The 14,858-nt window shown below is 38.5% G+C and overlaps 1 protein-coding gene across 2 annotated transcripts in view; it reads left to right on the top strand.

Annotated features, from left to right (window-relative positions):
- The window catches only part of CAMK1D (calcium/calmodulin dependent protein kinase ID), a 479,866-nt gene that overhangs the window by 389,098 nt on the left and 75,910 nt on the right, over nt 1–14,858 (top strand). For both annotated transcript variants that reach the window (XM_043966580.1, XM_043966579.1), the window contains exons 4-5: nt 4,236–4,374; nt 9,518–9,644. In XM_043966580.1, the coding sequence (XP_043822515.1) occupies nt 4,236–4,374; nt 9,518–9,644 (266 nt within the window). The remainder of the gene's footprint in view (nt 1–4,235; nt 4,375–9,517; nt 9,645–14,858) is intronic.

The raw sequence follows: 14,858 nt of genomic DNA, 5'->3' as shown, positions 1-14,858 counted from the left end.
AAAAAAGAAAAAGAAATCCCTGGTTAATTGAAACACATATGTATGCCATCCCAGGTTTTCCAAATTCATGTAGACTAATAAAGTTATACTAAACATAACCCCCCAAAACTTACGTTCCTTCCAGCTGAGAGTAGCAAGACACCATTCAGAATAAAAACATTATATGGTTATGATGTGTTATACTGCATATAAAAGGATATGTGTTGCACCTTATCCTTCCTAATGGATAGGAAGCAGAAAGTTAATCCATACGTCAGGGAAAAGTAAGAACACTAGCTAAGTATAATTCAAAACAACCTAGTTCCTTTGAACTTAGCAAACACCCAATTCCAAAGCAATTTCAAGTGTATAAGAGTTTTTTCTTCCATGACTCCTCCCTTTCACCTTCTCCCCCATTCTTCGTGTTGCTGTTGTTCATCCTCCATTCTCAAAAAGGACCAATGACATCACAAGGGTGATGTCTTGACTTAAGCCTGAATTCGATTTAAGTGAAGCACAGCTGTGCCAAGTCATCAGCCTCACTCCTCCTCATTCTTAGCTCCTGTATCCCCTCTTCTCAGAGCATCTTCAGTATCAGAGAAGAGTGGAAAGAGGGCCAAGTATGGAGTTATGCAATTTGGACTTGAATCTTGGCTTTGCTATTCATTCTTGGTGTGACCTTGGGCAAATCACATAACCGAATGTGGAAATGGGTACTGGGAGAAATGTGGAGCAGGGAAAAAGGCCAATGGGAGGAAAGGCATGGGTGGCACAGTGGGCAGGGCAGGAACTTGAACAGAAATCTTTCCCCCTAGTTCTCCTTCATATTAGAGCCTTTCTTCTGAGATTACATCAAAATTATCTGGATCATATCTTGTCTGTACATAGTAGTTTGTATGTTGTCTCCTTCATTAGTCTGTGAGCTCCCTGAGAGCAGGGACTGGTTTTATATTTGTTTGCTCGTTTTCATCTTTGGTTTTTGCTTGCCTGATGTCCTCACTCTCCACCCCTCCTACCAGGGCTTAGCACAGAGCCTGACACAAGAAGGCACTTAATAAATACTAGTTTACTTACTGAACAATCAGTAGGAACCAGAGGGAGAGAAATGCCAGTGGGGGTGGGGGGAGAGAGATGCCCCTCAAAACAGGAAGAAATGGGGCAAGTAGGCTAAAAGCTAACTCGGCTAGCTTCACAGCTCTACCTACAGCAGCTCTCCATGTTACCAACAATTGCCTTGTATGGTATCTGTTGTACCCTAATCCAATTTCAGTGCAATCTGGAGCTTTGGAAATATCCAGATGTTAGACTGCTTTTGTCAGGATTGTGGATAAAGGAGAGGTGGGAAGGACAAAAAACTCTGTTAACAAATGATCTAACCTTCTCAAGCTCTATGTTATGGACCACCCCTCCAACTTGGTGATCTGGTGAAACTATAGATGTCTCCTCAGAGTATTTTTTAAGATATTTGAAGAAAATGCTCGACTTCAGTTAGAAGATAGTGAAAATAAAAATCCAAGTTCACAAACCCCCTGAAATCTATCCATATTCCTTTCGGGGGAGTCTACAACCCCCAGGTTAAGAATCCCTGATTTAGAAGATGGAATTTTAGAATAAACCAAGTCTATGCAGTAGCAAAGATTGTTGTTTTGTGTCTTTTCTCAATTTCATTTTGCTTTTGAAATCATTTATCATTTCTATCACAACAGTAACTTGCCTCCTACCCATTTTCCCAACTTGCATGCAAAGTGATTTCATCTCATTACCCACTCAGAATATTGCTTAGAATGACGATATGCTGAACTACCTAGTGATCATATAATGGGAAAGTTTCTAGCCCCTGGGTATTTTTATGACAGTAATCATTTATTTCTCCCTTTATTAGTTTTTTTTTCAAAATGAGGTTTAAATGTGTTATTTATTACCCATTAATTTTAAGCCATGAGTTGCAGAAAATGCATCCCATTATTTTTTTGTCTGTGTTGCTCCTAAGGAAAATCTTTTATTTTACCTATTAGGACAGTTTAAGTTATTTACAAGCAATTTTGTGGCTTCAGTAGCTCAAAGAAATCTCTCTTATTTTGTTTCATAGAGAGTTTGGATTTAAAAAATATTAATAATGTGAATGTGTTCCTGTCTTTTTATCTTTGACTAAAATGACTAAGCCATTTCAAGGAAATGCAGTTTTTTTTTTGGCTTACACCAAGATATTCTCAAGATATAGCACCTTGTAATTGCTTGTTTTCTACTCTAGATTTTACAATTCCCTCATTTCCTAGTATGCAAAAATCATGTTTAGATACTCTCATCAATATTACCCAATGATTCTCTATCCTTCTCCTCACTTTATCTGCAAAACCATTTATTAAGCTCAACTCCCTGCCTTTGTTGGGCTTATACTCTAATAGCAGGTATAAACTCAAACATTAAAATCCTACAAGTGGTACAAAGGATTAAGGAAGCCCAAGGAAGTAAAGATAGTCTAACTGAAGGCATCAGTCCATGAAGGAAGTGGCATTTGAGCTGGACATTAAAGATGGGCAAAGTTCCAACTTCCCAGGCCTATGCAGAATTCAGTATTGTCACATTTCTATAGAAACCTGTTGTCTCCTTGAGAACAGGAATTATGTGTTTGTTTTTTTCTTTTTATTTCCAGCACTGTGCATGGCACATAGTAGGTGCTTAATAAATACTGTTGATTGACTGATTCCTCCATCAAAATTACTTATCTGTATATCTTTGAGGGCAGGGAGGGAAGTTTGATTTTTTTTGCTTTGAGCAACTAGCATTATACCCTGAATATAGCCAATAATAAATCAATGCTTTATATTGTTTTGTTTTTTTTTTGGGGGGGGGGCAATGAGGGTTAAGTGACTTGCTCAGGGTCACACAGCTAGTAAGTGTCAAGTGTCTGAGGCCGGATTTGAACTCAGATCCTTCTGAATCCAGGGGTGGTGCTTTATCCATAAATCAATGCTTTTAAAATTTAATTTAGATTAACTGAACTAAAAAACAAAGAAAGATGGGCAAGATTTCAAAAGAGGGGGAATGTGGTTTTGGGATGAGAAGAACACTTTGGCATCTGTAATGGCATGAACAAAAACATGGAAAGCAATGAGCATGCCTACGAGATGCAGCTGGACAGAGGGCTGGGGCCTGGAGTAGGGAAGACCTGAGTTTCCAATTTGTCTTCAGACACTTACTAGCTGTGGGACCCTGGGCAAGTCACTTAACCTCTGCCTCATTTCTTCAACTGTAAAAGGGGAATGATGATAGATAGCACCGTCCTCCCAGGTTGATTGGGAAGACCAAATAAAATAATATTTGGAAAAAAACACTTAGTATGCTGCCTGGTCTATAGTAGGCATTAAAAAGGCTTATTCTCTTTCCCCCATTCCCAAGAAATGACGAGTAGTCCAATTGAGCTACAGCATGGCAGACACTAGAGGGAGCAGGGAGAAACTGTTGTAAAAACAGGTGAGCAGTAGGGTGTAGAAGACTTTGAATGCCATTTGCTAATGTGAGGCGGGTTAAGTTTTATTTTTATGTTTTTGGTTTTATATTATGTACAATTCCATATTACTCCAAATTTTTGATGGGTCTCTTATAAAAAAAATTAAAAAGGAAAACAGTTAAGTAAAACAATAAGTGACCTCATCTGAAAGAGAAGCAACATTTCTCATCTGAAGCATCTCCTACCTCTCTCTTCTAAAATATTAACAGAAATCTATTTTCTCTCCCTTTCACCTCCACCCCAATGGGAAAAAAAGAAAAACAAATTTCTTGTAACAAATATACAAACAAAACAAATTCCCTTAATGGCTACACACACACAAACACACACACCCTAAAATGTCTTATCCTGTGCCCTCAGTCCATTCCGTAATGGATAGCATGTTTCCTCACCAACCGTCCAGAATCATGAGGGGGTCACTGTATCGCTTATAATGTTATCATGTATGTGATTTGCCTCCAATCTCCAAACAAGGTAGTGGAAAAGGCAAGATGACAACTCATAGGCTGGGCTGAATCACAGAACTTATTTTAGTTTTTGCTCCTGTTATTTGGAAATCCATGCCCTGTGTCCCAGAAACACTGACCTATAAAAGCTTAGACACAATAGAAGAATTATATGGGGGAAAAAACACAGATGCATTTTAGAAATGATGCTTAGATCTTCTATCTATGGTTTCCCCCCACTCCCAGCAAAAATCAGCAGGAACTCTCATATAACCTTTTTGCTCTGTGGTATTTTCTAGTGTATCCGGTGGGGAGCTTTTTGATCGAATTGTGGAGAAAGGATTTTACACGGAAAAAGATGCCAGTACTTTAATCCGCCAGGTCTTGGATGCAGTCTACTATCTCCACAGGATGGGAATCGTGCATAGGGACCTCAAGGTAAGGCCATTGTTTCCTGGCATATCCCATCCATTCTTCAGTACATTGTAAAAGGAAATGGTTCTCATTAGAGGGAGGGGACTTCTTCAATGGAATGATGTACTGAACGAAGGCTATATGCTATAACCCCTTGCTGTTTCATGGGATGTAATTCCTATCTCTCTTAATTGACTAAGTAGTAAAATGTCACACTGCTTATCTCATAATTAACATACTCATATTGTGTGTGAACACCATACTTTATATAGTTGCATGCTTTTAAGACTAGTGTAAAGTCAATTAACTCCCATTTGTTAAGCATTCTACTATGTGCCAGGCGGAGGCAGCTAGGTGGCTCATTTAGTCTAGCTGGACCTGGAGTCAGGAAGACCTGAGTTCATATTTAGCCTCAGACACTTACTAGATGTGTGACCATGGGCAAGTCACTTAACCACTGTTTACCTTAATCCACTGGAGAAGGAAATGGCAAACCACTCCAGTATCTTTGTCAAGAAAACCCCATGGGCAGCTAAGTGGCACAGTGGATAAAGCACCGGTCCTGGATTCAGGAAGACCTGACTTCAAATCCAGCCTCAGACACTTGACACTTACTAGCTGTGTGATGCTGGGTAAGCCACTCAACCCTGATTGCCCCCCCCCCAAAAAAGAGAGAAACAAATAAAAGAAAACCCCATGGACAGTATTGGTGTGCTATGGTCCACAGAGTCACAAAGAGGCACAGCCAACTGACTAACAATGTCCAAGCCACAAAAAAGCCAAAAAAAACAAAAAACAAAAAATACCACCAGTACCTGCTTTCATGGGCTGAATATCAAATTGTTTTAATTTATTTATTATTTGTTTATTTATTAGGCCTGTGGTTTCATTAATGTATGGAGCTCCTGGAGGGGAAACTCTGTTTTCTACCAGTGCAGGTCAGCACTGGTTCTGTAGGTCATAGTCACAGAATTTCCTGGGGACACTGAGAGGCTACATAATTGGCCTAGAGTAAAAGAGCCAGGGTGTGTCAGAGGCAGGACTCGAACCCAGGGCTTCCTGACTTCAAGGCTGGCTGTCTATCCGTTATGCCACAGTAACTCTTTTTTTTTTTTTTTTTTGCGGGGCAATGGGGGTTAAGTGACTTGCCCAGGGTCACACAGCTAGTAAGTGTTAAGTGTCTGAGGCCGGATTTGAACTCAGGTACTCCTGAATCCAGGGCCGGTGCTTTAACCACTGCGCCATCTAGCTGCCCCCCACAGTAACTCTTACAAACATAAGATCATATAATCATAGGTTTAGAGTTGGAAGGGACTTTATAAGTCGAGTCCAATTGTCCCATTTTACAGATGCAAAAAGTAAGATGCAAGGGAGATGAAGTAATTTACCAAGAGTCAGAATTTATATAGCCAAAAAAAAGCCAGATTTTAAGAGGAACCCTGGGGTTGTGTCAAAGGCAGGAAATTGTGGTAGTCTTTAGTTTTTCAGGGCTGTAAGGTAATGCATAGTCTCTGTGTATGTCTCTGTCTCTCCTCTTATCATCCTTCCATGACCCTTCCCAGCTGTGGCAAGATATACTTTTGGTAGCTTTTGCGAGCTGGATTACAGCATCAATTCTTTTTTTTTTGTTTTTGTTTTTGTTTTTTTTTAGTGAGGCAATTGGGGTTAAGTGATTTGCCCAGGGTCACACAGCTAGTTAGTGTTAAGTGTCTGAGGCCGGATTTGAACTCAGGTACTCCTGACTCCAGGGCTGGTGCTCTGTCCACTGCGCCACCTAGCTGCCCCCTACAGCATCAATTCTTGATAGGTTTCTTAGGATTTCAGTATTATCATGACTTCACTGAGCTAAATAAGCCCATCCATTGCCTGTATACCTAGGAAGCATTTCCCACCATCGCACTGTGTTTTCCAGATACAGCAGGCAGCTTTTAAAAGCCAAGTTAATTGCCATGTAGGAGTAGCATGAGTGGGCTGATTATTGTTACTTATTTAAAATAATTTCTAAGGAGAATAATAGACCATATCATGGTGGGTTACATTTATTTCCTCTTAGAAAGACAGAAACATTGGCTGTATGGGCTATATATTGTATTTCACTCCCACATTGTCCTTAAGGGGAAGTGTTTCCAATTTGAATTGGATTGAACAGAAGCTTTTAGACCATCAAACTCTCAGCATGTAATTGCTGAGAGTAGAACAGTGGCATTTTAGAGTCCCTTTGTAATCTCCCCAAAGGAGTTTTGGCCTCTGTGAAGTGGGATAAGATTGGATTATGAAATTTTCATAAACTTCTAAGAGAAATAAACCAATCTACTTAACTTCCTGATCCCAATTTACAAAGATTATAATCACACAGAAGATGTAACTATGCATCTTTCCTCTAACCTTTAAAAAAATTCCATTTACAATGGTTTACATATCCTAATAAATTGTTAGGAAGCAGAAATCGTACTGTTTTAAAATACACAGGGACAAGGAAAGCAAATATTAACCAATTTCCCCCTATGGATTTTTTGGTGAACCCCAGGTTAGGAGAATTTTAGAAAATTGAACTCAGCAGTAGTGTTTATTCATTCAAAAGCTAACCAAGCCTCCAGCCTTTGCAACGGAAACCTTTGGGTACTGGATATTCCATTTTAATAGCGGAATAAGGAGAAGGGTAGTATCTTTTTTTTCCACTGAGTGCCTGATATTTTGTCTAATGTAACATTCTCTGCCTCAAACAATTATGTGCACTTTACACAGGATTATTTTACTCCTTCCTAGAATCTACTACCTAAAAAGCAGAATAATTTTATCATCAAAAGCAGTGAATGGGAAGAACTGATTCCATTTTGGAAGTTAGGAGGAAATCACAAAAGGAAATAAAATCTAGTTTAGCCCAACACAATGTTAAAAAGTTCATCCCAAAGTACAGATTTTACAAATTGTTCCCTTTAAGATTAGTGTAAATGAAAAAAAAAAAAAGATTAGCGTAAATGAGTAGTGCAATTAATTATTTATTAAATGAATTTTTAATACAAACGTCATCAATTGACAGACAAACATTTCTTGAATTCTGTTATGTGCCAATCATTGTGCTAGATGCTGTCGATGCAAGTACAAAGAATTAAAGGATCCCTACTCACAAGAAGCTTATATTCTATTGGGAAAAAAATAACCTGGACTAGGCAAAAATATATGCGTTTGCTATGCAGCTCAACCTTCCTTCAGGTGTTGTATTCCCCTATTAAAAACATAAGCTTCAGGCAGCTAGGTAGCACAGAAGATAGAGCATGGGCCCTGGAGTCAGGAGGACCTAAGTTCAAGTCCAGCCTCAGACACTTGACACTTACTAGCTGTGTGACCCTGGGCAAGTCACTTAACCCCAATTGCCTCACCAAAAGCAAAACAGAACAAAAACGTAAGCTTCTGGGGACCAGTGGCTGTCCTTTTTAAAATCTGTTTCCCTAGCACTTAACACAATGCTTTGCATACAGTATTTAATAAATGCATTTTCTCTCATTCCTTCTCAGTCCTTGATAGTCACTTATGCCTCCTAATAAATGTCACTTTACCATCTCTCTCAGTGGCAGCTCCAGAAGTAGGAAAGGCACTTGGGGATGGAAAAAGAAATAGAATAATATGACATAAATAATTATGCTTCCTCCTCCTGATCATCATTATGGTCTCACTATTTAAAAAGCAAAGAGATAGGGGCAGCTAGGTGGCACAGTAGATAGAGCACCGGCCCTGGAATCAGGAGGACCTGAGTTGAAATCCGGCCTCGGACACTTAACACTTACTAGCTGTGTGACCCTGGGCAAGTCACTTAACCCCAAAAGCCTCACTAAAAAAAAAAAAAAAGAGCAAAGATAGAACCGAGAGGTAGTTTTGTCTCCCTTCAGCTAGCATAGGAATTGAATTAACAATTTCCCAGCTATCTTGCTGTACTATTTAAAAATGAGTAATTCTAGGACTAATCCATTGTTGGTGGAGCTGTGAACTGATCCAACTATTCTGGAGAGCAATTTGGAATTATGCCCAAAGGGCGATAAAGCTGTGCATACCCTTTGACCCAGCAATACCACTTTTGGGTCTTTTTCCCAAAGAGATCATGAAAGGGGGAAAGGAACCCACATGTACAAAAATATTTATAGCTGCTCTTTACGTGGTGGCAAAGAATTGGAAGTTGAGGGGGTGCCCATCAATTGGGGAATGGCTGGACAAGTTGTGGTATATGAATACAATGGAATACTATTGTTCTATAAGAAACGATGAGCAGGAGGAGTTCAGAGATGATGATGAGTGAGATGAGCAGAACTAGAAGAACATTGTACACAGTAACATCAACATTGAGTGTTGATCTACGGTGATGGACTATATTCTTCTCACCAATGCAAGGGTACAGAAGAGTTCCAAGGAACTCGTGATGGAAGAGGATCTCCAAATCCAGGAAAAAAAAAAAAGAACTTCGGAGTATAGATGCTAAATGAACCATACTATTTCTTTTGTTTTTGGTGCTGTTTTTTTTTTCTATTTTGAGGTTTTCCATCATTGGTCTGATTTTTTTCTCTTATAAAATGACTAATGCAGAAATAGGATTAATGTTGTTATGTGTGTGTGTGTGTGTGTATATATATATATATATGTATATGTATATATATATATATATATATATATATATATATATATATATATATATATATATATATATATATATATATATATATATAACCTATATCAGATTACCTGCTGTCTAGGGGAGGGGGGAGGGAGGGGAGGGAGGGAGAAAAATCTGAAATTGTAAAGCTTGTATAAACAAAGGTTGAGAACTATCTTTACATGTAACGGAAAAAAAATAAAATACTTTATTAATAAAAAAAAGAGTAATTCTAGGAAGCCGACAGGTCAGCCCCAAGAAAGATTTCAGCTTTGAGCATGCGGTATGTGTTTCATAATTGTTTAATCATAAATTGTTATGAATGAAAGGAGGACCCGAGTTCAAATCCAGCCTCAGACACTTAACACTTACTAGCTGTGTGACCCTGGGCAAGTCACTTAACCCCAACTGCCTCACCAAAAAAAAAAAAAAAAGAATGAAAGTTTACCTCAGGTATTAGATATTGTCTTCTCTAAGACTTATAATATATTTGCATTTGTTTTTCTGCCTCTTTCCATATGTTAGCCTGAAAACCTTTTGTACTACAGCCAGGATGAGGAGTCCAAAATCATGATCAGTGACTTTGGGTTGTCCAAAATGGAAGGCAAAGGAGACGTCATGTCTACAGCGTGTGGCACTCCAGGATATGTGGGTAAGTGCACTCATGGGTTGTTCTAAGAGCATGTCTGTGCGTTTGGTGACTTCATGATTCCCTTTAAGTACATAAAGCCAACTCATGACCATCTTGGGACAGAATAAAAACACCATACATTTTGGGGATGTTGCCAGTAACTCCCTATTACCTCCAGGGGCAAATATAAAAGCCTTTGTATGGCTTTGAAAGCCCTTCCTAACCTGTCTCCTTCCTCCCTTTCCAATCTTCTTATGTGTTACTTGCCTCCATATTCTCTATGATACAGTGACACTGGCTTCCTTCCTATTTCTCATACAAAACATTCCATTTCCTAACTCTGGGCATTTCCACTGGCTGTCCCCTGATCCCAGAAGGCTCCCCTTCCTTAGTCCTGACTCCTAGGTTCCTGGTTTTCTTCAGGTCTCAGTAAACATTCCACTTTCTGCAAGGAGCCTTTCTTGATTCCTCTTTGTGCTACTGCCCTCCCTGTGAGATTATCTCCAATTGATCCTGTATACACCTTGTTGGTAAAGAGCTGTTTGCATGTTGTCTTCTATACCAGACTACAAGCTCCTTGAAGGCAGGGACTGGGTGTTTTGTTTTGTTTTGTTTTTTGTCTTTCTTTGTATCCCCAGCATTTAGACTCTCTCATTCCTAATAATTAAACGTAGCCCTTAAATTATAAAAACACAGTAGACATAAATGCCATTGACTTGACCTGAGTTTGTATTTGCTGTCCAGTTGCTGCAAGGGGCAACATGATATAGCTGGGAGCACAACATTCAAAGAGGCGGGAGACTTGGTTTCTCAGCTCATCTCTGCCCTTAACTGGCAATGTGACCTTGGACACCTTATTTTCCTTCTCCACATTTTAGTTTCTCCATGTGAAAAATGAAAGGTTTTAATCAGATGATCTCCAAGGTCTGTGTCTGTTCTAATATTCTGTGATCAATTCAGATTAGATAGATAGATAGATATAGATGTTCAGTCATTTCAGACTCTTCATGTCCCCATTTGGTGTTTTCTTGCCACAGATAGTAATTGTCTGAGGTAGGATTTGAACTCAAGTTGTCCTGACCCCAGGCCCTGCACTCTATCCACTGCACCACCTAGCTGCCTCATTAACATAAGGACATTAGACTTAATGGCCTCTGAGGTCTCTTTTATCTCTAACCCTATGATCCTATGAAGGTTTCCAAAGTAGTATATGTAGAAGACTTTAGAAATCTTCATAGAATCATAGTTTTAGAGAAAAAGGGGAACTTCGAGGTCATTAAATCCAAGGTCCTCATGTTTCAGATGAGACCTAGTGAGGTAAAGAGACTTTGCCCATGGTCAGAAGTGACAGAATTGGAATTTGGACCTAAGGTCTCTGAACTTAAAGCAATATATAATATATACATATATAATTACTAACTTAAAGCACTATATATAATATATGTGTGTGTGTGTATATATTTTGTTGATGATGATGATTCCAATTGAATAGGTTTTAGAGCTGATCCAGTTCAGCCTCTTTATTTTATAATCAAGGAAACTGAGACCCAGAGAGATGCAGTGACTTGTAAGTAGCAGATAAGATTCACTCGCAGGTTTTCAGATTTCAAATCTAACACTTTCCCCACTATATAACAGTTCTTCGAATCCTTATATAATAAATTCTGGGCTGTGTCAGACACACAATCACTTTGTTTTTGATGTTTCCCTTTGGGGCATTTCATATGTTGTATCCAATCATTTTATTTTTTTTTAATGTTGCTGCATCTTAGATGGAAGACAAGAAGGAAATGGAGAAAGGAAAAGAATGAACAGAGGGAAAGGATAAAAAGGCAAGGTGAACAGAGGAAGAGATAGGAATGGCAGAACTGAGATGACACCATTTGCCTGTACTGGAACCCCCAGTCCATTGCACAGCCAGTTACTCTCCCCTTTTTAAAAAGGACCTTTTCCTCTAAATTGTATGTATTGAATAGGAGTTGGGGAGTAACCCTAGTGATCATTTTATAAAGATTATTGCTGGCTGCTCATCTGTGAGCCAAGAAACAACATCTACTCATTTTACATCTTGGCATATTTGTATCTAAACAATAAGATAGTGTAAGTAGGAAAAGGCCAATCCATATCATGAGGGCTTTGGCTGTGTGTGTGTGTGTGTGTGTGTGTGTGTGTGTGTACATGAAAGGGAGCAGGAGGGAGGCAGATCTGTAAAAACCAGTGGGCAAGCAGAAAATAAAATGAATGTTATCTAATCCCAAGGTCTCCTAAAAGGAGTGAGAATTCCCAATTCCACCCACACTGAATCACAGCAATTAGAAAATGAAAACCCTATTAAGTCATGTTGTTAGGTCACTCTGCCAGTACAGGCTTGCTTGCTTTTTTCTCTCTTTCTTTCTTTCCTTCTTCCAATTTAACCTCCTTTTGATTACTGCAAAGTCTTTGGCATAAATTCATATTCCTACTTTAATCATGCTGCAAATATATAAAATAGATTTATGTATATTGAGAATACTAGAGGGTTTGATGTCCACATGAAAAAGAAAAATTGTTCTCTATTGAATAATGCAACCAATATAATAATTTTAAGAACAATTGGCAGAAAATGTCTCACGGTTTCTTTTTTCAATGGAGCTCTACTACCTGGTCCAGTCCAGATCATGAATCTGCTATGTAGTACTGTACATCCATCCAGTTTCACCTTTTAAGTATGTCTTTTAAAATGTGATCAAATGTTCCTGACAAAGAATATCTATGATTATATGATGCATCATTTTATTTTTTTATACTTGAGGATATTTCTTTCAAAAAAATTTTTTGGTTCTTTCTATCTTGGCTAAAGAACTGGAGGGGCTATGGGCCTGAATGTCTACTCTTCTGGGTTTCTAAATAACTGCCATCCTAACTGTGTGGTTCTCTTACTGTACCATCTTCTCTCCGGTGCCACTGAAGTATGAGGAATCATGGCAAACCACTGTAGTATATTTGTCAAGAAGGTCACGAAAAGGGCAGCTAGGTGGAACAGTGGATAAAGCACCGGCCCTGGATTTGGGAGGACCGAGTTCAAATCCGACCTCAGACACTTAACTAGCTGTGTGACTCTGGGCAAGTCACTTAACCCTCATTGCCCATCAAAAAAAAAAAAAGAAGAAGGAGGAGGAGAAGGAGGAGGAGGTCACAAAAATAGGGTCATGGAGAGTTAGACATGATTGAAAAAAATGACTCCACAACAACAACAACAACAATGTGCCAAGCACTGTGCTAAGTCTTATTTTATCTTCACAAAGACCCTGGAAAAGTAGGTGTTATTTTTATCCCCACTGGTAACAGATATAAGAAAAGACATCAACACTAGTTATAATGATTGTAGAAGTCTAATTAATATAAATAAATCGCCATAATAAGTAAACCAAGAGAACCTCAAGAGTACCCTAATCAGCAAACACTTGACTTACTTAACCAAGCAGGGAGAGATGGTAGTAAAAGGGAATGTGCATTTAAAACATAAACTCATTTATAAAATTTTACAGAGAAGGTAGCATATGAGCAGCATTACTTCATAAAGTAGAGAAGCAATAGAGAACTAAACTAAGGTAAAGAAAGTTTAGTTAGAAGCCCAATTAAGCAGTCATCCACAGGATTAAAAGAAAAAGAGGGCAATAAACCAAAGAACATGGAAAAGATCTGCAAAGATTTTTATAACAAGCCCTTTTTACAAAGAAGACCAGTTGAGACGACACTTTTGGAGGATAGTATCACAATCCCTAATATGCTTATAAAATACACAGAAATGGCACTGAAGAAAACAAAAACAGGAAAGGCAACTAGATTAGATCAAGTGTGCATAGAAGAGGTTTATGCTGAAGCAAACAATTGTAGGAGGTTAAAGGATCGATCTACAAGGCATATAAAGGATGGGAAGATACCAAAAGCATGAAAAAAAAATCTTAGATTTCATTAATACCAAAAAAGTGACCAAGAAATAACTACTAGCCTATATGCTGTCTTCTTCATTTCATAAAGTTTTGTGAGAATCATCTACGCACGCATTGAGGTCTTTCTTGATGAGTATATTAGTAGAAACAGGAAAACTTTCACAAATGGCATTCTATGGCAAACCATATCTTTTTCATTGCACAATTGACTACAAGATGCAACTATGTTTATTTTTGTTGATTATTTTTAAGTACTTTATTCAGCAGAGTAAAAGATTTTCTTAAAGACCCATCTTCAAACAAGGTGTCTTTCATCCATCAGAATCATTCATGACTCCTTGAAACATTTAAAAATAGAGAGAATCTTGTTCACTGACTTTCTGACCATAGAAACCAAGCAAAGCATAAAACAGAAAAGTGAATACTAGTCAAAGGTGGGGCAGTGGGCTAGAGGAGATCCAAAATGGAGTCCAAGTTGAAGAGGAATATCCTAGAGGTACTCCAGATATTCCTGTTCAAGAATGGTATCACACTGACGGTATCAAGCCCTAAAACACTGCCAAGCTTCCTGGAAGAGCTTGTTTGGCCTATTCATACATAAAGGAGAAACCAAGTAGATGAAGAATAGCTATTGCTGAAATTATGATATGAAGCTGAATAAACAATTTGTAGTTTGTCCATCAGTACATGTATGTACACATATATATCAATATATACACACATGTTTGTGTGTGTATATATACTATATTATACATATTATTATGTTTTATATGTATATATTACATAGTATGCATATATTTGAGACAGGCTGTACAAATGGATGATAAGTAAAACTCAAAATTAAAAAGAAACAGGAGAGCAGGATGGATTGCCTTCAGAAAATTGCAAAGCTTTTTTAATGTCCCCAAACTTCTCTAAGAAACAAAGGTCCATATTTTTAATACGGACAATCCTCCAATATTATTTTATGGCTGTGTGAAATGGAATGCAACAGGAGGCAGCTAGGTGGTGCAGTGGATAAAGCACCGGCTCTGAATTCAGGAGTATCTGAGTTCAAATCCGGCCTTGGACACTTGACACTTACTAGCTGTGTGACCCTGGGCAAGTCACTTAACCCCCATTGCCTCACCCAAAAAAAAAAAAAAGAGTACATGATTGAGAGCAAGGTACAAGAAAATCTGAAGGTGGAGTTGGGAGGAGGAGCAGTTACAAAGGGCTTTGAGTACCAGACATTTTGTATTTGACCCTGCCAGTGAGAGGAAGCCACTGGAATTTACTGAGTAGGGCAGGGGTGGGGTGGGGT

The sequence above is a fragment of the Dromiciops gliroides genome, chromosome 5, assembly GCF_019393635.1.
Source record: "Dromiciops gliroides isolate mDroGli1 chromosome 5, mDroGli1.pri, whole genome shotgun sequence".
Classification (NCBI taxonomy): domain Eukaryota; kingdom Metazoa; phylum Chordata; class Mammalia; order Microbiotheria; family Microbiotheriidae; genus Dromiciops; species Dromiciops gliroides.
This window is presented reverse-complemented; position numbering and strand designations above follow the sequence as displayed.